Consider the following 24,251-nt stretch of genomic DNA (forward strand, 5'->3'; position numbering starts at 1 on the left):
GGTTGTGAAGTACCAAGCGTATGGGTATAGAAGGTCACGGACACCCCTTCCAGCCCGGCCTTTCATTCTTGCCATAAAAGGCACTAAGAAGGGGAGTACCAATGGCAAGGCGATGTTGAGAACCGGAAGAGCAGACGGGAAAGGCAGAGAGTATCGGATGACTAGCACCCAGGAAACACTGTCATGGTCAGAGATTCGGTTGCTTGTCGGAGCGTGAGAGACATACACTGAAAGAACGACAGCAGCAGTTGCAAACTAGGTACGCAAGACAGCATGTTAGTGACCCTCTTGCGGATTGGAGAGACGCGACCACGACTGACAATGCCACCTGCAATCAGGACGTTCTTTGAAGGACCCATCATTTTGAACACTTCTTTCAATCTTGCCTTTCTACTTCGAGATGTCCTTGTGCTGAGTTATTCCTGTGGAATCAATGACCTTTGAGCAGATGGCGAACAAGAGTGGTAAGTCGAAGAGATGGTTGACTGCGGCATGGTTTGCTTGCCCAAGAGGCTCTCGAGTCAAAGCAGCAGAAATTCTGCGCAAAGAGAGGGGTAATGCAGGTGGAAGCCTGGCTGACGACCTCTGTCTCACAAGATTGGCCATGAAGGCCATGCACGAGACAAAGAAGAGATTCCCAGACTCCTGCTAGTTCGACAGCGAATTGATGCTACTCGTACAGTCACGGCTGCGTTGGCGGGGAGTCAGATCCCTTTTGTCACTCGTTTCTGGCTGGCCTGGAACTCTCACTTCCAGCCAGCCTGCATCATCCAGCCGCTGGTGCCCGACACAAAGCAGAGGGGGAGCAAATATGCTTACTGCCTCCTCAGCCTGATGGGCAGTGCCTACAGGATCCTAGGAATGTCCGCCTGTCATTGACTTCTCCTCCACTGAGGTTTCAGCCTCCGATCACTCTAATGTTTGTTATCGTCACGTCTTTGTTGCATGTCTACCGCTTCCTCTCATATCAACCCATCTCCATCAGACGTGCACTCTTTACTTCTTTCTTGCAGATTACATTTTGATACGACGTTGCAATATGTCTTCTGGCCGCGGCAGAGGGCTTCGCGGCGGCGGAAGAGGTGGCCGTGGCGGTAAGGCTGCTCAGTCTACTCAGCCCAATCAATCTCTCGCCCTGAGGTATTCCGACCCCAGATCATGTTGTAAATATGCTAATCAACCTACAGACTGGCATCCGCTAAGCCGGTACAAGATATGCGTGTCAAAGAGGTGGAAGACCAAATTCAAGAATCTATCAAATCAGCCAAAACCACCGATCTCTCCACTCTTCCACTACGTCCTGGATACGGCACAAAAGGAATGCAGATACTCTTATGGACGAATCATTTCGAACTGACGGGATTGGGTGACCTTGCTGTGTACCGTTACGCAGTCGACGTGGCACCGGACCGGAATGGACGTGCTCCAGGCAGAAAGAGACAACGACGAATTGTCCAGCTCATGATAGAGGATCATTTCGCCGACCAGAAGCTCAACATCACAACGGATTTTTCCTCTAATATGATCAGCAACATCTCTCTGAAACTACAGAACCCTTATCAAGTACAGTACCGGGAGGAAGGTGACGATGTGCAAGCCAATGCCGTAGTGTACCAGGTGTCGGTACAGCCAACAGGAGTCATGCAACTGTCGGATCTGCTGGGTTATGTCACGTCTACCTCAGGTACAGCTGCTCTTGATTCCAAAGAAGAACTCCTCCACATCCTCAATATCATCATTGGCCACTATCCCAAAGCAGTGCCTGAGATCACCTTGGTGGGAGCGAACAAGTACTACAGCATAGAACAACAATCGACAGCGTTTGCGGGGACACCCTTGGGTGCCGGCCTCAATGCCATGCGAGGTCTGTTTACTAGTGCTCGAGCCGCCACTGCTCGGATCCTGATCAACGCACAAATCAAACACTGCGCATTCTACGAGGCTGGGCCCTTGGACATGTTGATTACCAACTATCAGAATGCCAATGGTCCCAACAAAGCAAAGTTGGAGGCATTCTTGAAGAAGCTCACAGTCAACACAACTCATCTCAAGAGACGAAACCGAGCAGGTCAAGAAGTGTTCCGCATGAGACAGATTCAAGCACTCGCTTCACCTCGTGATGGCGAAGGACAAGCTCATCGACCGCTGGTGTCAGAACATGGGGCAGGTCCGATGAATGTCAAATTCTGGTTAGAGGACGAGAACACCTATATCTCTGTGTTTGACTTCTTCAAAAAAGGTTAGTCACTGCGAAGCCCGTTTGGGTGAGAGAGCACTCTCCTAATACTACGCATTAGCATACAACATCGTCATCAAGAACACGAAAATGCCTGTCCTCAATGTTGGAAATAAACAGAAGCCGGTTTACATCCCAGCTCAAGTTTGCCAGGTGCCCGAGGGACAGCACGCTTCCACCAAATTGAGTCCAAGGCAGACCTCAGCCATGATCGGCTTCGCCGTGAGACCTCCCACAGAGAATAAAGATTGGATAGCCCACTCTGGCGCGAGCCTCGTCGGTCTCGTACCCGCAAATCAGACCCTGGTACGTTCCGTGCACACTGGCGTTTTTGAGAAGATATTTACTAACCATGAGCCGTGGGCAGAACGCATTTGGTCTCAAGGTTAGTCCGGAGTTGCTTGCAGTTCCAGCACGCATACTCGATGGTCCCAAAGTTATGTATTCTGGGAATAAGCAGATCATCCCTTCCTTCGGAAGTTGGAATCTCAGACAGGTGCGTTTTTCTGGCTCGGCCCAATTGACCAATTGGACATACCTGAGCATTCACATGGGCGGTCGGCCGCTTCCATGGGCAAACCAAGACAAGCTCAAACAGGCCGTTGGCAAGTTCGAGGCGAAGATGAGAGAGGTAGGTATGAGAGTGAGTCCGGCAGCGGGGGGGCTATCAATATCCGTGACGCCAGCCACTGCAGAAAGCGAAATCAATCGTGCCATCAACATCTTCACGGGGACCAATAATCGACCGCCGCCGCAGTTGATCCTGGTGTTTCTGCCAAACAAAGACACGGCCATCTACAACCAGGTCAAATACACTTGCGACGTCAAGGCGGGCTTGCTGAATGTCTGCGTCACCGAGAAATTCTTTAATGACAACAACGACCAGTATTTTGCGTGAGTGCTCTCACCTGACCATTTCTCCCCTGGCCATCACAAACACCTTACCGTACATCTTTACTAAAAAACTCCTTCCCCACAGCAATGTGTGCCTCAAGGTCAACCTGAAGCTCGGCGGGCGAAACCACAGCCTCGAAAGTCACAAACTCGGCATCATTGCAGAGGGAAAAACCATGGTTGTCGGACTCGACGTTACCCATCCATCGCCCGGGTCAGCGCCGAACGCTCCAAGCGTGGCAGCCGTCGTCGCGTCGGTCGATCGAATGCTCGGGCAGTTCCCCGCGGAACTGCTCATCCTCCCACGACGGAAAGAGATGATCACGGGCCTGAAGGAGATGATCAAGACGCGGCTGGTGCTGTGGCAGAAGCACAACGGAAGCCTCCCGGACAACATCCTGGTGTACCGCGACGGGGTCTCGGAGGGCGAATACGCCAAGGTTCTCGGGCAGGAGGTGCCCCTGTTTCGCGAAGCCGGCAAGGACCTGTACCCTGCCGACCGGACCAAGGCGGGCTTCCCTCGCATCACCGTCATCGTCGTCGGCAAGCGCCACCACACCCGCTTCTACCCTACCAGACCCGACGACGGCGACCGCAACATGAACCCCAAGAACGGCACCGTCGTCGACCGCGGCGTCACCGAGGCCCGCAACTGGGACTTTTTCCTCCTGGCCCACACCGCCGTCAAGGGCACCGCCCGTCCCGCACACTACTACATCGTGCTCGACGAGATCTTTCGCAGAGCAGCTGCCCCTGGAGGCGGAGCCGGAGCCGGAGCCGGAAGAGGGAGAGGAAGAGGAAGAGGAACTGGAGGTACGGCCGGTGGTGCGGTCGGCAGCACGACGAGACAACAGCAGGCCCAACCCCAGAACGTCGCCGACGTCGTCGAAGACCTCACCCACAGTCTCTGCTACACCTTCGGTCGCGCCACCAAGGCCGTCAGTATTTGCCCGCCCGCCTACTACGCCGACCTTGCCTGTGAGCGAGCGAGGTGCTACCTGAGCCAGTTCTTCGACCCCGATTCCGTCGAGAGGAGTTCGACAACCTCGACCACCGGCACCGGTGCCGAACCGGACAAGACGCCGCTGGGTGTTCACGAGAATGTCAAGAATGCCATGTTCTACATCTGAGAAAGTGGTGAAACAAAATCTGTCTGGCGGTGGAGTGAAGAAACAAAGGGATTTCGTCGTTTGGACTGTTGAACCGTGGACAGTGGACTGTGAACTTGTCGTCATTGGATTCAGCGGGGCAATTGTGATGACGCAAAGCAATGCAAAATATCGATAACGAGTAAGTTGGGAGGTACCAGTGTATCGGGTCAGCCCACCCAAAAAGTCAAAAAGAAATTTGGGTTTGGAACGGACTCTATTATCTGCTCATACAGCCACACCGATGACTACCTTTTGGGATGGATGGGGCGGACTGCTCAGGGCTGTTTTTCTGTCAATATCGAATTCCGGATTCGGACTAGGGATTGGCATTACGATTGGGATTTGTGTTTGTGCTTTATGCCCATTAGACAATTGACTTTGCATACTGGATACTTGGGTTTCTTGGAACTCTTTTTTGCAGTTCGAGACCCACGTCGCTTGGCCGTCGCACACTCTTATTTCCTATTCCCCCAAACGCCTAGAAGGGCCCCGAACCACTCGCTGCCGTGCAATTGACGAATCCAGTGCACTGAAAGTCCAATCAACATGCGACAGCCCACTACCGTGGGAGGCCACCTCCACCTTTCGGGTACCCTTCAATTACTTCGGGTCTTGGAGGAGAGCACAGCATGCCCCTCGACAGCATACCGAATATCGGACTGCGCTGTGGCCCCCTAAGACCTCATGGAATCTCGTCTTTCGGGCCGTTCGCCTCCAGCAAACACGAACGAAGCCGTTTGTCCCTTGCTGTGCCTAGAACTGTCAGCTAGTAGGCGCTTCGAGCAAAGTCTAATCTTAAAATTACGTCGCGAACAGTGCATGGTTTTGGCGAGAAGATGCGGCGACGACTATAGTCCAATGACCCCAATTCCCATAGCACTGTTCTCGTCGCGTGGACATACGTGGATTCCATGGTGAGTGGGCGCTTGGAATGACTTTGGCTGATTGGTCTGTGCTTGCATTTGCCTTTTTGGCTTTCTCCCAGGGCATCTGTACCTGCTAGTCGCATTCTCCTTCAAATTCCCTCTTGATGTGATGCACGTTGAATGGTGGTGTCGTCCCGTACAAAGATTGACAAGTACGTAAGCGAGCTCTGTTAGCGTTCTGCGTGTGGCTTCCGGATGAGATGGTACGTCAGACACGTCGGGAGGTGACGGGGGACCGGGATTCCCCTGGAGTACGTCGAGTGCCTAAAGCCGCTCGATATAAACACGTTTACCGCTTGGGTGGTGGCGAAGGTGATGACAAGCATGAGTTAGATGGTCCTCTTGGCTCTTCGGTACCCTGAATGGGTATGTCACGCCATCAATTTCATGGCTTCATTGTATTTTCAAGCCTCAAGAGGCTCATTCGTCCAATCACCACAGCCCACACCGCGAGCACATTCTGCGATAGCAAAGAAATAACTTTTACGGACCTTAGCTGATGCATTTGGCCAGTCACTTGCACCCATCATTCATGCAAGGCGGTCTGTAGCCCCCACCCCCTCGAGTGAACGGGTCGCTTGGTTTTGACGGCGTTCGATCAGTTGACATTAACGGAACTCTAGGTAGAAGGAAGGGCAACTGGTCGGGCAGTAGTCCCTGCTTTGAGCCTTGGACTTGGACTGGCCGAGTTTCTATGCTCCCAACATTAACATCAAGGCTCCTTGATCGTCAGACCACTGCACTGATGGGCCATACAGCAATCCCTGATAGTACCGAAGTCGACGTCTTATGCAAACTGGTGATCGGGGATGCTTGTTCGACTACGCAAAATGAGGCGTCGGCTGAAGACCTCGAGATGGACAACGGCCATTGGGTGGATGCTGGATCGGTAATGGATGGCTCTGCAGGCAGGCTGAGAATGTTGCTCGCAGTTGGAGCTATGATGGAGCAACTTGAGACATGTAGACTTTGTAAGAGCTCCAGGGCTCGTCATATGAACGTTATCCGAGCTAGAGCAGCTATACGACAGATTGATGCGAGTGCATTGTTTGCTTGTTGTCACCATGTTGGAAAACATATCCAGATTAGCATCTTACGGGGGATCCTAACTTGCTGGAGGCGAGCCTGAGCCTGATCTCAGAGGCCTCGATGTCATCGAGCAGACGTCTGCTGTGCAGTGTTGCTGGGCAGGTCAGCTGAGGGCTTGCAATGGCACCGATCGTGGATTTTGTGTTACGTGGCATGGAGATCGGACGAGATCACTGCATGGCCATGAGGCGGTTTGTGATTGTTGGCGGCGTATGCACAGTACCATTGACCTATCATCATTGCATTGTCCTCAGTCGGCTGATCGAGCTGCATCCTTGCGTTGGCCTACATACGCACTTCTTCCGCCTCCCAGAAGCGACGGGTGTGGTGTTGATCCTTCGAGATAGACGAGAAGAAGTGAGGCTCTTCCTGGGCCGGCCGGGATTGCTCATGCAGGTATGGTCGAGGTGAAGTCGAGGATGGTGAATGAGGCGGACGATCAGGCTGGCAGATCGGCTCTCGCGGATGCTGCCTTGACTACTTGTCATGTATCACTGCGACTCGTATTTGCATCCTGAGACACAAAGGAGGTCGGGGCGGCGGTCAATCTGTCAGTAAATCTGAATGCCGCATGATGGGCCTCGTGCAAGGCTAATGCCTGAAAAGAAGCCATTGACATCGGCGAGGTGAGGGATCAGGAAAGGTGTCGTGTGGGTGGCTTGATCCCCTGTCTGTTCCGTGCACCTGGCCAGCATTCACTCTGTTATGACAGGAGCTACGCAGAGAGTGCCCGTGTCCGCATCAATGAAACGAGAGAAAGGAAAGCGTCGACGCCAGGTGTTGCCTCTGGCTCAACAACTGGTAACGTTTATCTGGCGTCGTAGGAGCTTCTCACATTTTTGTCAAACACCTCCACCGTTTCTTTGCCGCCTCGGACTGCATACTCCATTCGTCGTATTTGAACCTAGTTGGCGACTGCTCGCGAAGTGGATTTTTACGAACCTGCGTCCGTCAATCGCGGTTCCGCATGGCCCTGCCCGATGGCTGTGTCTCTAGCCCCATAGCTTGCTGCTGCCCCTGCGACAAATCTTCCCTCGCCAGTTCTTCGTGGTCTAGCCACAGCTTCTCGGTGTCTGCTGGAGCGCACCATCGGACCCACCAGGCGCATCTTGAATCTGGTGGCGAGTACGCAATCATACCTCAAGCGTATGCCGTCGTATGCTTGTCAGAACGGATCGATCAATGTCGGTGATCAGATCCCGGAGCAATGGTTCAGTGAGATGGTGAGCCCAGATCTGTGTTCTGTCAAGCAACCAGCTCCGTGCCGCTGAACAGGAGACCGACAGCCCAACCCTGACACCATATTATAGTGCAGATACCACAATCTTAGATGGTGCATGCAGCTCTGGTGACCATGGCCCCGGGGACATCCCATGGCGATGCTACAATATCCAGCCATCTTCGTCATCTTAGGAACCCGAGATCTTGGTATACAGCATGACACCCGGGGGCCAGGGACGAGCCTGAGCTGGCGTCAACTCTACTGCGGAACCATCCACCTACAGCCGAGATGCGAGACTCATTGCTCTTGCAGGACCCCGTTTTTCCGCCAGAGGTGTGGGCTCAGCTTCCTCGACGAGCAGTAGGTGGCTCACTTTTCTATCAATACAGTGGCCAGCTGTCACCGCCTGTTTTTCCTCTGTGGCCTTCTTTTGGCTGATAGTCCTTATTGTTTTTGACTCCCGCATCTATCAATATTCATCTGGTTATGCAAGTGGCGTCTGCTGTTCCTGTCCAGAGTGATGCATCCTAGTATTCAACCTGGCGCTAATTCTTGTGCAAACGGGCATCTTCCCCTGTCTCAACTCTATGGACGCGGTCCAACCCTTTCAAGCCGAATATGATGTCTTCGATTGGCTCTTTGCTTGCACCCTGATGAATGCCAGAGTCGGACGTCGCCAGTACCATTTGACTTCAGTTTCTTGTATGCCTGGAAAGGCCGCTACCAGTGGAGACCTTGCCCAACAATAGAAAAAGACCCAGGAAGGGAATACAAAGTCCTTCGAATACGAGTCCTCTTTCCACACCTTCTCCTCGATACCACAAACAATATCACATAGACACCCCGACACGAGTTACGAGTGTCCAAGCGATTCCTGCAGGAATACAATGCACCGTATTTCAGCCTCAAAGGACTAAAAGTCCCTGAAATCACCAATACTTGCTGCAGATACGACAACTCGTCATTTCCGCACACTCCTACCACCTCCTACACAAACACCTCGCAAGATCTTGAGCTCTCTTGAGAGGAGACCCGCACAGGTGGGTTCACAGCGAGATGATGTTGAAGGCTGCTAAATCACACTCAGATATCAAACCAAGATAATCCTGGACCCATAGGAGTGCTTTGCTCTCCCAGGACCCTTCTCGACGGCCCCGATCGCCAGTTAGACTGCTTCATGGAGCTCGCAGTTGGACCACCCTCCAGGATTGCGGCTGGACTGGCGCTTCAATCACCCATCGTTGTGACATTCTCGCCTACCAAGCCGAACGAGAGTAAGGCGGAGGACCAGAGTGACAACGGCGGCGAAATCATGGAAACAATGATGAGCGCCGACTTCAATGGAGTCTGGGCGCTGCTGTCTCTTACGACACCTCAGATGGACCAGAGCTTGGCGCCGCCACGAACAGATCTGCTCCGTGGTAGAACGGCGGATTCTATCCATCCTGTCAGTCAAGAGCAGGAAGGAGATAGTCCTACACTCGCATACGCAACCTTTTCAGACATTACCATAACCCAACCGGGACAATACAGACTCAAGGTGTCCATCATCGACATGAATAGGTAAGGTGCATTGGATGACTATTTCGGGAAGTGCTGACCAAAGCACAAAGTACTCTCATGCAGCAGTCTAAGGGCACATCCACGGTACTGCCTTGCCTGTATTCGGATGTGTTCGATGTGGTGGAAGAGAGTGAGCATGGCACTTGTGGTAAGTTCGTGAGGACTTGTAAGGAGACAGTCAAGCTGAAGTTCACAGATGTTAAAACACTAGAAAAGGTGGAACACCTGAGATCAATTGGAGTGAAGTGCTAGAAGACAGAGAGCCACACTCTGTGATGAGATATTTTCCACATTTCGGCAGGTCATTATTGAAACCGCACAACATGCCCTCACTAAAGAGCCTTTCATCAGAAAGGGGGATCATGTGTCATAGGAATGATACGATTAGTACGCAGGTAACCAAGCTATATGGAGCCAATAGGAGTTAGACTTGAATCTTTCGCCAACAAATCGCAAGGGTGTTTACAATTGCAATGTCCTTCAGGTCACTCACTTGAACGCCATTGGAAGTCTCTCTCTCACTGTCGGTAAAGGTTGGAGCCTCACCAACGAATAGACACATGTAGCAGCACACCTACAACCAGCCACAGACTTGACCATTAGAAGAGATGCAATACCTTGCTGGGGACATGAGACAAGGTTGTCAGCCTCACCGGGCCGGGTCAGGTGCGGTTGAGGGCTCCAACTTCGCAAACTCCCACCATCAAAGACGTAAGAGGGGCTGTTGAAAACAGGTGCAAGAGGATGATCCATGACGAGGAGATGATGATGATGATGATGATCTTTATGAGAAATAGAGTGTCATGTTGCGTCTGGCCTAAACCAGCTTGGTGCAGGGCCCTTGACGTCTGGGGAGTCTGTACTCGTACCTGTCTAATAATAATAATAATACATGTGCGGATACGGAGTACATGACGCAGTAATGTCGAATTGCCCTATCGGCCGACTTGCCCTTCGTAGGTGACAATCGGTACATAAGCGAGCTAGTCGTTAGGTAGAAGGGTTAGTCAACTACGAGTACCTTACAGTAGGTACTCACGGGCAGTCAGTTAAGTTAGTGGTCGCTGATCTGCCATTTCCGGGCGCTAACTCGGGGTCCAGCCGCCTGAACCACACAGGATCAGGCTCGCTCTCACGCCGTCTCAGGCACTCGGGCGCCCCCACCCCTCTGGCCAGACTTCAAACTTAGCCCCTCAAAACGCCTTATGGCACTCCTTACTCGATGGGTGCAGGCGGGCAACTGAAGAGAAAGTGTGCCCTGTCTTTTTGTAACCCTTCGCAACAAATGTGTTTTATGATTCACCACTCCGTCCATGTCTACAGACACGACAGCACTGGCCGAATTATTGATACTGTCTGTCCAAATTATGATTGTTCGCGACACCACTTCGTCTCTCCTATGCGCCCGCTAATGAAGCCGACACTACGCTCAGGGCACCGCTTGTCGTCTCACCTTCTCCCTCCTCACGCATCATGACAGATCCGCGGGTCGCGTCACAGAAACACCCTCGCTCCCAACCTCGATCTCAAGATGCGCATGATGGCCTGGGCGAGTTCCGTTTTCCTCGAAACCAAACACAAGAGTCGGAGGCATGGGCTGAAGATCGCTTTCTTTTGACACCACCGGCACACACCTCCCACGTCGATCCTATACAGCAGGCCATCTCCCACACCAATAACCGCGCTTTTCAGGCGAATCAACATGCCTCGTTTCCGGGCGCACAGTTGTCAGCCTCCCCAGACCGCTATCAAGCTATTCCACAGGAGACAGCGCTTCTGCTCGGCGGGCTGCACATCAGGACAGATGGCAATGTCATGAAACGGTCGAATTCAGGTCGATCGGTGGATTCAGACTCGCTCTTGAGGTCGAGCTCTTCTGCCTCAAGTCTTCCTCCCCGTCATCCGAGTATTCGAACGCAGCTCCATTCGTCGGCGGGCTCTGTTTCCCCTGGTGCGACCATTTCCTCTCCGCAGATCGCTGCCATGTTGGATATCACACCTCTGCCTTCTCCAACCATTGGCACATTCGAGTCGTTGCGAGCGCTGTCGAAAACCCGATCTCGGGGCTCCTCTATCTCTTCTTTAAAGTCTACCAAGGGAGACTCTTCAGCTTTGCCCGGTGCGACAGCGGCGGTGGGTACCCTGTCGCCTACTTCTCCTCGCCGTAAAGGATACGGCGTGCTTAGATCTCCCCCAAAGTCGAACCTTTCTGATGAGCAGGGTGTTTCGAGTGATGAGCCGCACCCTAGAAGTGTAAGTGAGTACGTTCCCGAGGCCCTAGCGGTTCCAAGACCGCGAAATGTTGCGGTCTCAACCACTGGACCGCACCCTGCACTGACGGACACGCCGATGCATCGTGAGGAATTCATCGGTCCCGACAGGAGAGCCGCCAAAACGTATGAGAGACCGGCAACTCCGCCCCCCGCCGCCCCTGCGACTAAGCCTGTCGATGAGGATGAACCGGCGGCCAAACGTCCGAGACTTCAGGTTTTCCACGCCAAAAGCATCACCACTGGGGAATCGAGGTTATATGAAGCAATCCGTGTCCTTGGGGTGGGAACGTTTAGCAAGGTATACCTGGCGGTGCGGCTGATCCACCACGATCGACAGGACAGCGTTGATTACCGGCAAGAGAGCATGAACATGGCCGGAGTGAAAGCACGATCTCGAAGACTGGTTGCTGTGAAGGTTGTTGAACATGGGCCTGCGGGTGGTGCAGATGCCAACCGAATCGAAATTGGGCTGAAGCGTGAAGTAGACATTCTCAAATCCATTCAGCATCCGTCTTTGGTTCACCTGAAAGCCTTTGGAACCGATGGGGGTGCCCGGGCGCTGCTGGTCATGAATTACTGTCCTGGTGGAGATCTCTTTGAGGTTGCTACCAAGTACCGAGAAGTTCTGGTCCCGACACTCGTCCGAAGAATATTTTCCGAGCTTGTTTCTGCTGCACGATATCTTCATCAAAAGTTCATTGTGCACCGAGACATCAAGTTGGAAAGTATGTTGTCCACTTCCTACATGGGCTGTATGTGCTAACTGTGATAGATGTGCTTCTGAATATCCCGGTACGAGTGCACCCCGATGTCGAAGACTGGCAGACGCTCGATCGAGCTGTTGTCACTTTGACCGATATGGGTTTGTCACGGCGTATACCGGAACCACCAGAAAGTCCACTGCTCAGCACCCGATGCGGGAGTGAAGATTATGCGGCTCCAGAAATTTTGATGGGTCAGCCCTACGACGGCCGCCAAACGGACGCATGGGCTTTGGGTGTTCTTCTGTATGCTCTGATGGAGGGACGCTTGCCATTCGATCCCCTGCCTGGTGCAAGAGGAGATCCGGCCACTTTAAGAGCGCGCACTCCTCACCGAATCGCACGATGCGAATGGGCGTGGGTCAAATATGGAGACGAGGATGGGAACTGGGATCCCGAAAAAGGACGGGAATTCGCTGGGGCCGACCTATGTGTGGACGGGCTCCTGAAACGAAATACACGACGAAAACCGCTGGCCGAACTCCGAGAGATGCCCTGGGTCAAGGAGGGAATTCAAGTCGACGGAGGTCTTAGATGGGTCGAAGAAGAGACGCTGTAACAACAAACTACTGATGAAAAATGTCTTTTGTGGTATGAGCCTGTATTATGTCTTGATATATGAGATAGACGGGCCTGGGATTGGGGACTCAGCGACGGGCTTATGGTGGATTACAACATTGGTTAGATTCTGATTGATGAGCTTGCCCGGGAAGCGCTCTCTGAGGTTCTTGAGGCGTCTCCATTGCGAGAAGTCTTTCTTCTGTACTCTGAACAACAATTTACGTGAACAGCGAGAGATTGCATGATTCGCTGCCTGCTGAATATACGTCTGGTTGATCCTAGGATCATCTATCGATGCGCTGTAGCCTGTATGGAGCCAGGGGCAGGAATCAGGCGTTCTCCGGCCCCTGGACTATCACGCCGGAGTTGATTGAGGCTCCCCGACCGGGCTCGAATTAGGCATACGCCGATTGGTCCGACTGTGACCCCGGTTCTTTCGATTCTTCGAATTTTTGGATTTGGGGAAACTCGCCTGCGCCCACTGTGAGATTCGCTTTCAAGAGCACTGGGAGTGTCGGTCAAGCTTCAGAGCTGACTTGCCGCTGTAGATCAGACGGCTGGGGTTGGTTCTGACTCATTTAATCCTCTCGTGGAAGGTTGAAAGACATTGAACAGCAGGGTGTCGACTCTCTGCAAAGCGACGCATCTCCTCCTCTCCTCTCTCAGTGTCATTCATCATGAAGGCTTCTGCATCTTTACGAAGTCTGCGCCTGCGCCAGGCAAAAGGCCGCCTTTTCTTTCCAACTGTGTATGTTACTCCTGTCCTGTCTGCGCAGGTCAAGCCGGAACACGGGATACTAACGGCGCACACTACAGCCGCAGCTTCACATCCTCACGGCGCTCCTCGTCGGAATCCAATGGCAATGACACCGGCCTCAACCGCGTCTCCCGCACCATCACCCAACCAAAGTCCCAAGGGGCTTCACAGGCCATGCTGTACGCCACTGGCCTGTCCGAAACCGACATGAACAAGCCACAAGTCGGTATCTCCTCGGTGTGGTACACGGGCAACCCATGCAATATGCACCTGATGGACCTCTCGAACATCGTGCGCAAGGGTGTCTCAGACTCAGGACTGGCCCCGATGCAGTTCAACACAATTGGTGTATCAGATGGTATTTCGATGGGCACATCCGGCATGCGATATTCGCTGCAGTCACGAGAAATTATTGCCGACTCGATCGAAACAGTCATGAATGGCCAATGGTATGACGCCAACATTTCCCTGCCTGGGTGTGACAAGAATATGCCCGGTGTGATTATGGCCATGGGCCGCGTCAACAGACCATCCATTATGGTCTATGGTGGATCAATTGCCGCTGGGTGTGCGGCGACGCAGAACAATGCACCCATTGATATCGTGTCTGCTTTCCAGGCGTACGGACAGTTCATTACGGGTGAAATCGACGAGACGCAACGATTCGACATTATCCGCCACGCGTGTCCTGGCAGCGGCGCCTGCGGTGGCATGTACACGGCAAACACCATGGCCAGTGCGATCGAGACTCTAGGCATGTCGTTGCCCGGCAGCTCCAGTAATCCAGCGGTGTCCAAGGAGAAGCAACTCGAGTGTCTTGCTGCGGGTGGGGCGATCAAGAACTTGCTCAAACTCGACATGCGTCCTCGTGACATCATGACGCGCGCGGCTTTCGAGGACGCAATGGTCCTCGTTATGATCACGGGTGGAAGTACAAATGCCGTGCTCCATCTGATCGCCATGGCAGATGCGGTCGGGGTGAAATTGACGATTGACGACTTCCAGGCCGTCAGCGACCGGACGCCGTTCCTGTCGGATCTGAAACCGAGCGGCAAATACGTCTTCAACGATCTACACCACATCGGCGGCATTCCGACGCTACTCAAGTTCCTGATCAAAGAGGGTGTCGTCAAGGGGGACGGCATGACCGTCACGGGACAGACGCTCAAGAAGAACGTCGAGAATGCACCCGACTTCCCTACCGACCAAACCATCATCAAGCCCTTTAGCGACCCTATCAAGCCGACGGGCCACATCCAGATCCTCCGGGGCAGTCTGGCACCTGGCGGCAGCGTAGGCAAGATCACGGGCAAAGAAGGACTGAGGTTCACCGGCAAGGCCAAGGTCTACGACGCAGAGGATCTGTTCATTGAGGCTCTCGAGCGCGGCGAGATCAAGAAGGGCGAGAAGACGGTGGTTGTGATCCGGTATGAAGGGCCAAAGGGCGGGCCCGGTATGCCGGAGATGTTGAAGCCCAGCTCGGCCATCATGGGGGCAGGATTGGGCAAGGACGTGGCGCTCATCACCGACGGCAGATTCAGCGGAGGATCGCATGGGTTCTTGATCGGACACATTGTGCCCGAGGCCATGGAAGGTGGGCCGATCGGCTTGGTCAGGGACGGCGACGAGATTGTCATTGACGCCGAGACGAGGACTCTGGACCTCAGCGTGAGTGAGAGTGAATTGGCGAAACGGAGGGAGGAATGGTCCAAGAACAAGCCGGTGCCGAGGTACAAGAGGGGCGTGTTGGCGAAGTACGCGAAACTCGTCAGTGATGCCAGTCACGGTTGTATTACTGATAAAGAGGATGTCTTGGATCTTCATGCTTAGGATGTCAAACTGGAATCGAAACCATTTTCGGCAACGAAAAAACCTGGTATACCAATATCTACATAGGCAGGTACAACGGGACAAGTCTAAATGTGTTTAGGTATCTAGATACCTACCAACTAGTGTATATTTGTTGAATCAAGAACCAAGTATAAGAACAACCAAAACAAGGATTCTTTTTTTTCCCCCGTGAACACCTTGACCCACGCCTCTCACCACCTATGTAGACCTTGAGTGACTGCCAACGGTACACGTAGTTAGGGACACGTAGGTAGGAGGAGGAGGAGGAGGAGGAGGAGGAGGAGGAGGAGGTAGCTGTAGCGTAGATAGGGGAGGCACATGGAGGACGAGATCAAGGAGCAGACAGAGTACCTGCCTGCCTTAGGTCCGGTAGAGTACCTCAAGGTAGTCGTGTATCGTACACGGAGTGAATCACCGAGAGCCATCAGGCTGAGGTAGAAGCCTACCTACCCACCCCCCTACCTATCTACAGTATCTAGGTACCTATCTAGGTACCTTACCTTCCTAGGTAGGTAACGAGTAAGTAAAAGTCCCTGGGTAAGGCAAACCTTTGCAGTCCGGAGGTCCGGAGGTCCTAAGTCCGAAGTATTTTTTACAGTATCTTGGGTCATCGACGACAGCGGGTATGCGCATTGCTGACACCTCCTAGCTTAAAACGAAGGGGAAGGCTCTTCAGATCCCTTTCGACCTTCCCGTAGGTCTAGGTCGGGTATCCACAGCCTGCTGTACCTACCTGGTATCTACCTACGGTACCGTGAACAACGTAATTTGTGCGACGAGTACGGTTCGGGGCTAGGTTCTACACAAACATCCAACCAAAAGGGGAGGGGGGGGGGGAATAACAACGAGTGCAAAGAATAGTCACCGAGCACGTTCGAATCCGGTTCTTCAAAGTTGGTTTTCAGGTTTTTGACATCCGTAACTTGTTCTAGATATCTATCTCTGTCTATTGGACATTCCGGTCATATTGCGCCCTTTTCCTCGAGGGGTGCAACTATAATGAACATGGTGGTATTAATGGTATATGAAGAGCCGGGGAGAGAGAGCCCCCAGTGTGGAGAGAAAACACCGTGACCGAGTGAGTGAGTGACTGATGAGAGGAGTCCACTGCTGCAGATGAAAACAAACGCCAAAAATGCAAACAAGAGAGAGAATAAGGAAAACAGAATCGTAAAACCAAGCTTGGTTCGTCACAAAAGTTTGTTGAGAATACCCCGACTCAAGCGGTAATTTGGTCTCCTTCGACAATGGACAGTAACGAAAATGGTCGTAAACAGGTGATTATGATGACACACACGCCCCCCCCCCCCCCCCCCCCCCGATCCCACCCGTCTTTAGGCGCCTGCGTCCAACTTGACCTTGCCCTTGATACTCTCCCACCTTGGGGCGAAAGAGAGAAGGAATGTGACGCATGCACATGCAATGGCAATGGCAAATGGCACACGCAGACCCTCCATGTAAGCAGACAGAATACCCGGCAGTTGTGCTGCATCAAACACCTTCCTCAACTCAGTGGCGCCGGTCGCGACCACCAGACCTGAATCGACCCCTGGGGCTCTCTTGGGAATTTCCTCGAGCATTTTGTTGGTGAAGCCCGACTGGCCGGCGGAAATGAAGATGGCACCGCCGACGGTCTGGAAGAACAGGATGATTGCCGACACAGAACTGAGGTCCGACGGGGTGACGACGGCTTGGCCGACAATCACCGGGATCTGGAAGATCAGTCCCAGACCGATACCGACGAGGGCCTGATAGCCGATCCATTTGCCGCTGCCAGAGTCGATCTCGAGGGTATAGAGCAGGCCAGAGCCAACAGAAGCAAGGATAGAGCCGACCGCCATGAGGGGGATGTATTCACCCCAGACCGTCAGAAGACCGCCAGACATGACGGTGAAGATAGAGGCACCCAGAACAAGAGGGAGATTATCGATGCCGGACTTGGCGGCTGAAACATTGCGAGTGGCTTGGAAGTAGATGGGCAGGTAGTATAGGAGGATGAAAAAGGTACCCGCTGTGAAGAAGATGAATGCACACATGGCACCAATGGTGCGGTCCTTCAGGAGACGACCCTGCAAGAGCGCTCGATCACCCTGGAAGTATTCGACGGCCAGGAAGGCAAGAACCAGGACGCCGAACAGGACGAGAGTGGCGACGACGGACCCGTCGGACCAGGACTTGGTAGTGCCTCCCCATTGCATGGCGAGCAGGTAGCAGACGATGGCTGCCATGATGGTGAATGTGCCGGGAAAGTCCATCTGGAGAAGCTTCTCTTTCAGTGTGGCGCTTTGTGGACGTGCAGCTTTGGGCGTCCGGAAGAAGAGCAGGATGATGAATCCGGCGGCGCCTCCAATCGGGAGATTGATGTAGAAACACCAACGCCATGTGAGGTTGTCTGTGAAGACACCACCCAGGAGAGGGCCAATGACCGAGGCGACGCCAAAGGTGGCTCCCATCACACCCGTGAAAGCGGGTCGCTGTTTGGGAGGAGCAGAGAAGGCAATGATGGTGTAAGATCCTGAGGCAATACCGGCTCCGCCCATACCTGCGATGGCTCTGCCAACGATCAACGTGGTGGAGTCGTTGGCGACGGCGCAGATGAGAGAGCCAATTTCGAAGATGAAGATGCTGGCCAAGTATGAGATCTTCAAAGGGAAGTATTTGTAGAGTTTTCCCCATGTTGCTTGGAACGAGCCGATGGTCAAGAAGAAGGCAGATCCATACCAGCCGACCTGGTCAAGACTGTGGAACTGATCGGTGATACGTGGGATGGCTGTAGCGACAATGGTCATATCCAAGGCCACCAGGAAAATGCTGCACGCCAAAGCCACGACGATCATGGCCAGGGGGAAGGCAGAAGGATAATCGGAAGTGTCGATGCGTGATAGCTCACGTCCCAGGGTCTCATCTTTCTCGATGGTCACAGAGTTGTCGGATGCGGAGATTTGGCGACTCAGGCTGACCTCTTGCTCTTGCTTCTTCTCGTTGTCCCCCTCGACAATAGGTTGAGGAGGCTTCGAGATATCTGTGAGGGAGGTGGTAGCGGATGCATCTGCAGAGGTTGGTAGTCCTGCCATGTTGATACGTGGTGCAGGGCAGAAAAGGGGGGGAAACGAACAATGGCACTTGGTATTTGCTCGAAGAGAAGAAGGGGATAAAGACCCTACCTACCACCTAGATATATACTGTTGAAATCTCGGAGAGTTTGATAAGGGCGATATCAGTGTCCTGTAGTGGACTTAATGGACATAACGTTGGAATTGCGCATTGACGCCATCACAGAGCATGGCTTATGGACGAATTTGTCCGTCCAGCCCTGGCGCGACACAGAATAGGAGTCAACGTGGAGCATCGTGGTATCGTATCCAAAGTTAACGTTACGTGCCATACGAGGGTACGTCGTCGAAGCGATTGTGGATATAAGGCTGATCAAACGCCCCCTTTGTATGGCTGAGCTAAATCGGTTGAGGCTCCTTTCCGATATCCGGGCCTTTTGGCGTCGGGTACCACTCAATCTGTGACTCAGGGAGCCAATCGGTCGGACAAATGTCTGGCCGTATCAAAGGCTCGAGGAACAGCAGTTCAAGCGCCGACTTTCCTCTCGGCCGGCTCCCAATTTCTGGGAGCACCGGACTGAAGATTGTTGAATTCGACAGAATGATGACATCCAGGCTTTGCGTAGTCCAAAAGCAATACCGAGTACTGACCAGCGAGCACATGCATCGGGCGAAGAATCAGGCATCCATGATCAACAAAACGTCTACTCGTTTCGCAAAAAGCACAGGTCGATGAATCACGCCCTAAGCCACTCCGGGTCTGTCTCCATGCGAAACAATCAGGCCCTTCTACGGTTCTCAGGGTTAAAATGGGCGACATGGCTGACCTTCCTATCTGGCTCCAATGGGCCTGGAACGATGATATTCCGGTTCCCGAGTCTGGGCGCCGCCATAAGACATTTAGTCTGACAAAATCTGTGGCGAGCACCCGCAGGTGCAAAACCCCGTTAATCGCCATCGTCTGACGACAAAATATTTGGTCCGTGGGCGCGTGAAATGAGGCTCAGATCCGGCTTTGGCTTATGGAAGCAACTTGACCAAACTCCAGTCGAGCTGCCCTGTCTCTTGTCGTCCTCTGATAATTTCTACCACTCTCCAGAAAAGGCACACCACAGCGGCAAAAGTCCCACCCGGGGTGGCCTTGTTCTCCTGTCTGCCCTTTCTTATTGGATTTTTGTCAGCCAAGCACGGACAAGGTTTTGACACACCCACGGACGAACGGACGGACGAAGAGCGGACGACAGATTGAGGTACTAGAGAAAAGTCCCCTTCAGTACGGAGTACTGTGCGTCCTCTTGTCAGCAAGTGACTCAAGCGCCTCCGCCGGAGTCACTCTCCCATCGGGGCACTCCATCGAGAAGCCCTTCTTGCATGTGCGTCAACCGACTGGGGCCTTCCTGACTATCCTGAACTATCTGGCATGCGACACGAAGTGCACCCTTGAAGCGTCCGTCCAGAACGTGAATAGGTACAGTCGATACGAGTCCTCGTTCTCGTTCCTGTCACAATACCGAATCTTGTCCTGATAGGACAAAGACCGACATTTACCCACTCTGAATCTTGCCTCCTCACAATACCAATCAGGCGAACTGCGCGGCGCATCTGTCAGCATCGCATTCCAAGATTCATGGGCGCCTTCGGTATGACTTTTGCTGAATCAGCCTACTGAACGAGTGTTATCCCTCGCGTATTCGGAGTTGGCACACCATCATTCATACCGCCGCACCGTCCTTCTTGATAGTCTTTACGTCCTCGACCGAAACCCCGGTCATCATACCAACGGCCCCGGCTTCGGTCTAATCGCAATGAGCAATTCCACCTCCCCATACAATGATGCTCATACCATGGGCTCTGACCACACTCAGGGCCCACCGCGGAAGAAGATGCGCAAGGGAACAAAGAGTTGTTTAGAATGCAGGCGCAGAAAGATAAAGTGCAATTTCGAACCTGGAAGACCGGCGGTATGCAATGAATGCTATGCACGTGGCTCTACTTGCATCGATCAGGAACACGGAGATATACACTCATACTCGCAGCCGAATGTCGAGCAGTCGAATTATAGTCTGCGCGAAAGAGTATCTCAGCTCGAAGATCTGGTCAAACAGGTACTGAATCGCCTGCCCGAGAAGGGAGAACATCACTCTGCGTCGCAGTCCCATTCAGACGCAGACAAGAGCCATGTTGATGCCCAGGCTGCCGAAGTATTGAAAAGCCTCAAGGGTTCACTCCGCCAAGTCGATAGCGACCTCGAAGAGTCGATTCTTATGCCTGGTGGTGTCCGAGATGGGGCTCCTGCGCTGAGTTTGTTCGACAATGCCGTTCTTGAAAGAAAGGACAGCGAGCCTGTCGTCTCGAGAGAAAAGTATAACAAGAATAAGGCTCTGCTTGCTGCGTTTCACAAGTTACTGCCTTCACCTGATGATCTGGAGATCATCCTCGAATCTTCACATGAATGGTGGACAATATGGCGTAAAATGTTCCCCGAGATCAGCGACAGTCGTTGCGAAACGGTCAAGGAGTCCGTCTCGCATTCTCTACGATCGGACCAACCGGCCGAGTTGGCCAAGATCATGCTGTGCATCGCCATCGGAATTCATCAATTGCCAGTCTCCTTCGATTGGTCTAGGTTGAAACTAAAGGAAGACCCTGCGGCTCTGATGGAACGGTACATCGCCACTGTCAATAAGCTCATCACGTCTGATGATGAAATCGCAGCTACAATTGACGGGATTGAATGTATGATACTGGAGGCCAAGTATCAAGTCAACATGGGCCGTCCAAGACGTGCCTGGCTGCTATTCCATCGAGCAATTGCATTTGCCCAGTTGCTCGGCCTACACAAGTTGCCCGCTCGCGCGGATAAAACGTCTCGCGACTACCTGCGGTCTTACGGCATTTGGTCCCATTTGGTTCTCGGAGACAGATTTATGTCGCTGTTCCTTGGGCTGCCGTACTCTGTTGCAGAACAGTTTGTCACCCCTTTCATACCTGGCAATGGGCCATGGCCTGGAACTGCAAATCCTGGCGAAGTTTACGTGGGGAGGATGCTGCCTGTCATTACTAAGATCAATGATCGAAATCAAAGCGTTGTTCCGATGGGGTACTCTGCCACATTAAGACTCGACCAAGAATTGGAAGAGTTGTATAATGCACAGGATGCTTCCTGGTGGTCGCTTGACATGATTCCCGGCGACGCGATCGATGATCATTTCGGCCGATTACAAGCACACTTTTATCACCATCAGGCGCGGTTGCTTCTTCACATGCCATTCATGCTTCGATCCTCGTCCGACAAGAGATATCGGTATTCGCATAATGCTGCCCTTGAAGCGGCTCGAGAGATGATTCGGATCTACGAGGCATTGCGTGACAATCCAGCTGTAGGCCCTTTCATCTGCAAACTGGTGGACTTCCAGGCTTTTACAGCCGCAATGCTTCTATTGCTCAACCTCTGCGGCTACTCACAGCAGCACCGCGGCAGCAATCCTCAACCACCGGATCTTGAGCAAGACCAGAAAGACTCGGGGCTGATTGACCAGACCATAAGCCTGCTCAAGGATGCAGCCAAGGAAGGTGGAGGAGTTGTTGCTGCTCAAAGTGCCCAAGCCCTAGAGATGCTCGCCCACGCTCGACATTGCCCAGAAACAGACATCAAGGACCGTCCTGCTGGCGCAACGTGTCAAGTTTCCATTCCCTATTTTGGAACAATATCAATCGGCATGGGCAAGCAATTCATTCCCATCAAGCCTGGAACGTATATCCAACGGAACTCTGGTTCGACTATGAATGTTCCAATGAGGGGAGTCTCCAACACAGGGCTACCCACACCTCCGTCCGTCACCTCGAGCAGCACCCAACCATCTCCGGTCACCACTACAATCGACAATCCTCAGCTTCAACCCCCTCAAACACACAGATTGCCAATATACGAGTCCACGAATTACATAGCTCCTGGGCTTGATCAGGGTTGGCCTCAAGGCGACGACCCGCTGGTCACCTTCGATAGCTTCATGTCTTTCGCTCCTCAGAATATGCAGGACTATCCGTCTGCCGGCGGCACTACAACCAGCAGTTCAGGATATACTCCACAACAGCAGACTCAGAGTCCATATACCGATGCTGTCAATGATTTTAATAGTGGTATACCCACAGGCGGCCTTGCAGGTATAGCTGCTCAGCAGGGCTTTCCTTTCGCCAATTTCCCCTTTGGCCAGAGCGGTCCTGACCTTGATCAAGGCTGGAATTGGTTCGGCGTTGATGCGCCACTTATGCAGTGAGACCCCTACACCCTGGGGAAACTTGTCACAGTCTCTTCAGTGACGTGGCCGCAATCAGCACGGGGAAATGCCCTGGCATGGGCGTTGATGTTTGTGTGATGCTTGCGTCCCCTGGCAATCAAGCAATATCGGCACAGTGATGAGCCACGGTCGTCCGGACTTAGCGGAGATTCTCCGAGCCTGGTTTCGCCAGTGGAAAGTTTTCAACCTTTGGTGCCTGCAGAACCGTTCTCCGGAATCACCAATAACCGACATCCGAACCAGCAATCGACCTGTCGGATGGAGGAGTCTGTCCTCTCACTCGCTGCGGACTAATCTAGGCTTTTCGGACGAAGGCTCGATCCCCTTATTCGGTGCCGGGCGTCTATTTGCTATGTCTGTTTTGTCAGCTGTGCATGCACCTGTGAAGACGAATACTTCGCATACGTTTCGACCAGGATCATATAACATGCCCTTGGTTCTCACCCCCCTATGTCGATGTTGGAAGGGTACGAGACTGCCTCTGTCAGAATAGTCGAATGTTCTTCTCTACTCGTGTAAAATGCAGGCCGTGGACGAACAAAACGGTTCAAATTGAAAGAATGAACTCGTGTATAGGTAATTTATGCTGTATGTCGTGATGAAGGATAGATCTAGACTGGCGTTCAGGGATCACAAAAGTAATATTTTGCCTACTTAATCGATGCTTTGGTAATGACTCAATCTCCCCTTTTCGGGCTGGAACATGAATCCTCGGATCTGTCCATCAGTTTGCAAGTATCTTATACTCCGATAACCACCTACGGTCTCTTCCCCACCATCATTCACTGGTATCGCTGTGACATGAACGGAAGGTGGGAAAAGTAGATGCTTCAGGTTCCGATGGAATGGTATCGTATCAGGTAGTACGGCGCAATGAGCAGTGTAATCATTGTCATCTACAGGTACAGATATTACCGTTCTCGCTCTCGCTCTCGCTCTCGCCCTCGTTTTGGTGTCCGTTTTCATGTATTCATTGACTAGTATGGAGTACACATTTCATTCTCCACGACAAGATATGCGCGCGTGGTGTGCGATGTGTGTGTGTATAGCGTGCGCACATTCTAATAGGATTTTCTCATGTTTCATGTTCATAATGTGTGGGTGTCCATATGTGGTATACTCTATGCTGTATGTGTAGGCATGTATGTTCATACTCATACTCTCATGTTCGTTATCTTGTCATCTCATCAACACCATTGGGCGGGGCCTGGGGGTTATCGATGGTATTATTCCCTCTTTTTTCTCCCTGTTTTGCCGTTTTCCGATTTCCCGTTTCCCTGTTTTCCTTTTCTCTCTCCCCTATTTCCCATTCCGGAGCCATTATAGTAACATGTAAGTAAAAAGTTGATCAGAAACATCCTTCCCTTCCCTGGGGTTGGTCGTAAGAGCCCATCCACATCTGTCTATTGAATCAAAACTCCCTGCGCCATGGTGTACTGTAGTATTCCCGGTGAATACTTGTCGTGTCGAGAAGGGGGTATTTCGTTAAATTGGTCGCTTTGGTGAAAGGAATGCCATAAAGGTCGAAGAGATGGTGGTGATGGTGATGGATGTGAAGAAAAGAAAAAGAAAGCCGCGAACGGAGGGCACAGTCTGTCAGTCAAGTCAATATCAGT

At 52.6% G+C, this 24,251-nt stretch overlaps 6 protein-coding genes across 6 annotated transcripts; 5 read left to right on the top strand and 1 right to left on the bottom strand.

The window, feature by feature from the left end:
- Positions 1-1,039: 1,039 nt before the first annotated feature.
- Positions 1,040-4,260, top strand: PV08_09391 (uncharacterized protein; the record flags this gene model as incomplete). The annotated part of the gene is made up of 5 exons (XM_016383710.1): positions 1,040-1,140; positions 1,188-2,239; positions 2,298-2,542; positions 2,604-3,130; positions 3,216-4,260. The coding sequence occupies 5 exons, from the start codon at positions 1,040-1,042 to the stop codon at positions 4,258-4,260; spliced, it is 2,970 nt and encodes a 989-aa protein (XP_016232333.1).
- Positions 4,261-8,695: 4,435 nt separating this feature from the next.
- On the top strand, positions 8,696-9,085 carry PV08_09392 (uncharacterized protein; the record flags this gene model as incomplete). Its single annotated transcript, XM_016383711.1, has 1 exon — positions 8,696-9,085. One exon carries the CDS (start codon positions 8,696-8,698, stop codon positions 9,083-9,085), a length of 390 nt encoding a protein of 129 aa, XP_016232334.1.
- A 1,469-nt stretch (positions 9,086-10,554) lies between these two features.
- On the top strand, positions 10,555-12,674 carry PV08_09393 (uncharacterized protein; the record flags this gene model as incomplete). Its single annotated transcript, XM_016383712.1, has 2 exons — positions 10,555-12,079; positions 12,127-12,674. The coding sequence occupies 2 exons, from the start codon at positions 10,555-10,557 to the stop codon at positions 12,672-12,674; spliced, it is 2,073 nt and encodes a 690-aa protein (XP_016232335.1).
- Positions 12,675-13,353: 679 nt separating this feature from the next.
- On the top strand, positions 13,354-15,263 carry PV08_09394 (dihydroxy-acid dehydratase; the record flags this gene model as incomplete). The annotated part of the gene is made up of 2 exons (XM_016383713.1): positions 13,354-13,424; positions 13,493-15,263. The coding sequence occupies 2 exons, from the start codon at positions 13,354-13,356 to the stop codon at positions 15,261-15,263; spliced, it is 1,842 nt and encodes a 613-aa protein (XP_016232336.1).
- A 1,355-nt stretch (positions 15,264-16,618) lies between these two features.
- Positions 16,619-18,358, bottom strand: PV08_09395 (uncharacterized protein; the record flags this gene model as incomplete). Its single annotated transcript, XM_016383714.1, has 1 exon — positions 16,619-18,358. The coding sequence occupies one exon, from the start codon at positions 18,356-18,358 to the stop codon at positions 16,619-16,621; it is 1,740 nt and encodes a 579-aa protein (XP_016232337.1).
- A 1,784-nt stretch (positions 18,359-20,142) lies between these two features.
- PV08_09396 (uncharacterized protein) lies at positions 20,143-22,614 on the top strand (the record flags this gene model as incomplete). The annotated part of the gene is made up of 1 exon (XM_016383715.1): positions 20,143-22,614. One exon carries the CDS (start codon positions 20,143-20,145, stop codon positions 22,612-22,614), a length of 2,472 nt encoding a protein of 823 aa, XP_016232338.1.
- Between the last annotated feature and the right edge of the window lie 1,637 nt (positions 22,615-24,251).

The sequence above is a fragment of the Exophiala spinifera genome (assembly GCF_000836115.1).
Source record: "Exophiala spinifera strain CBS 89968 unplaced genomic scaffold supercont1.7, whole genome shotgun sequence".
Lineage (NCBI taxonomy): Eukaryota > Fungi > Ascomycota > Eurotiomycetes > Chaetothyriales > Herpotrichiellaceae > Exophiala > Exophiala spinifera.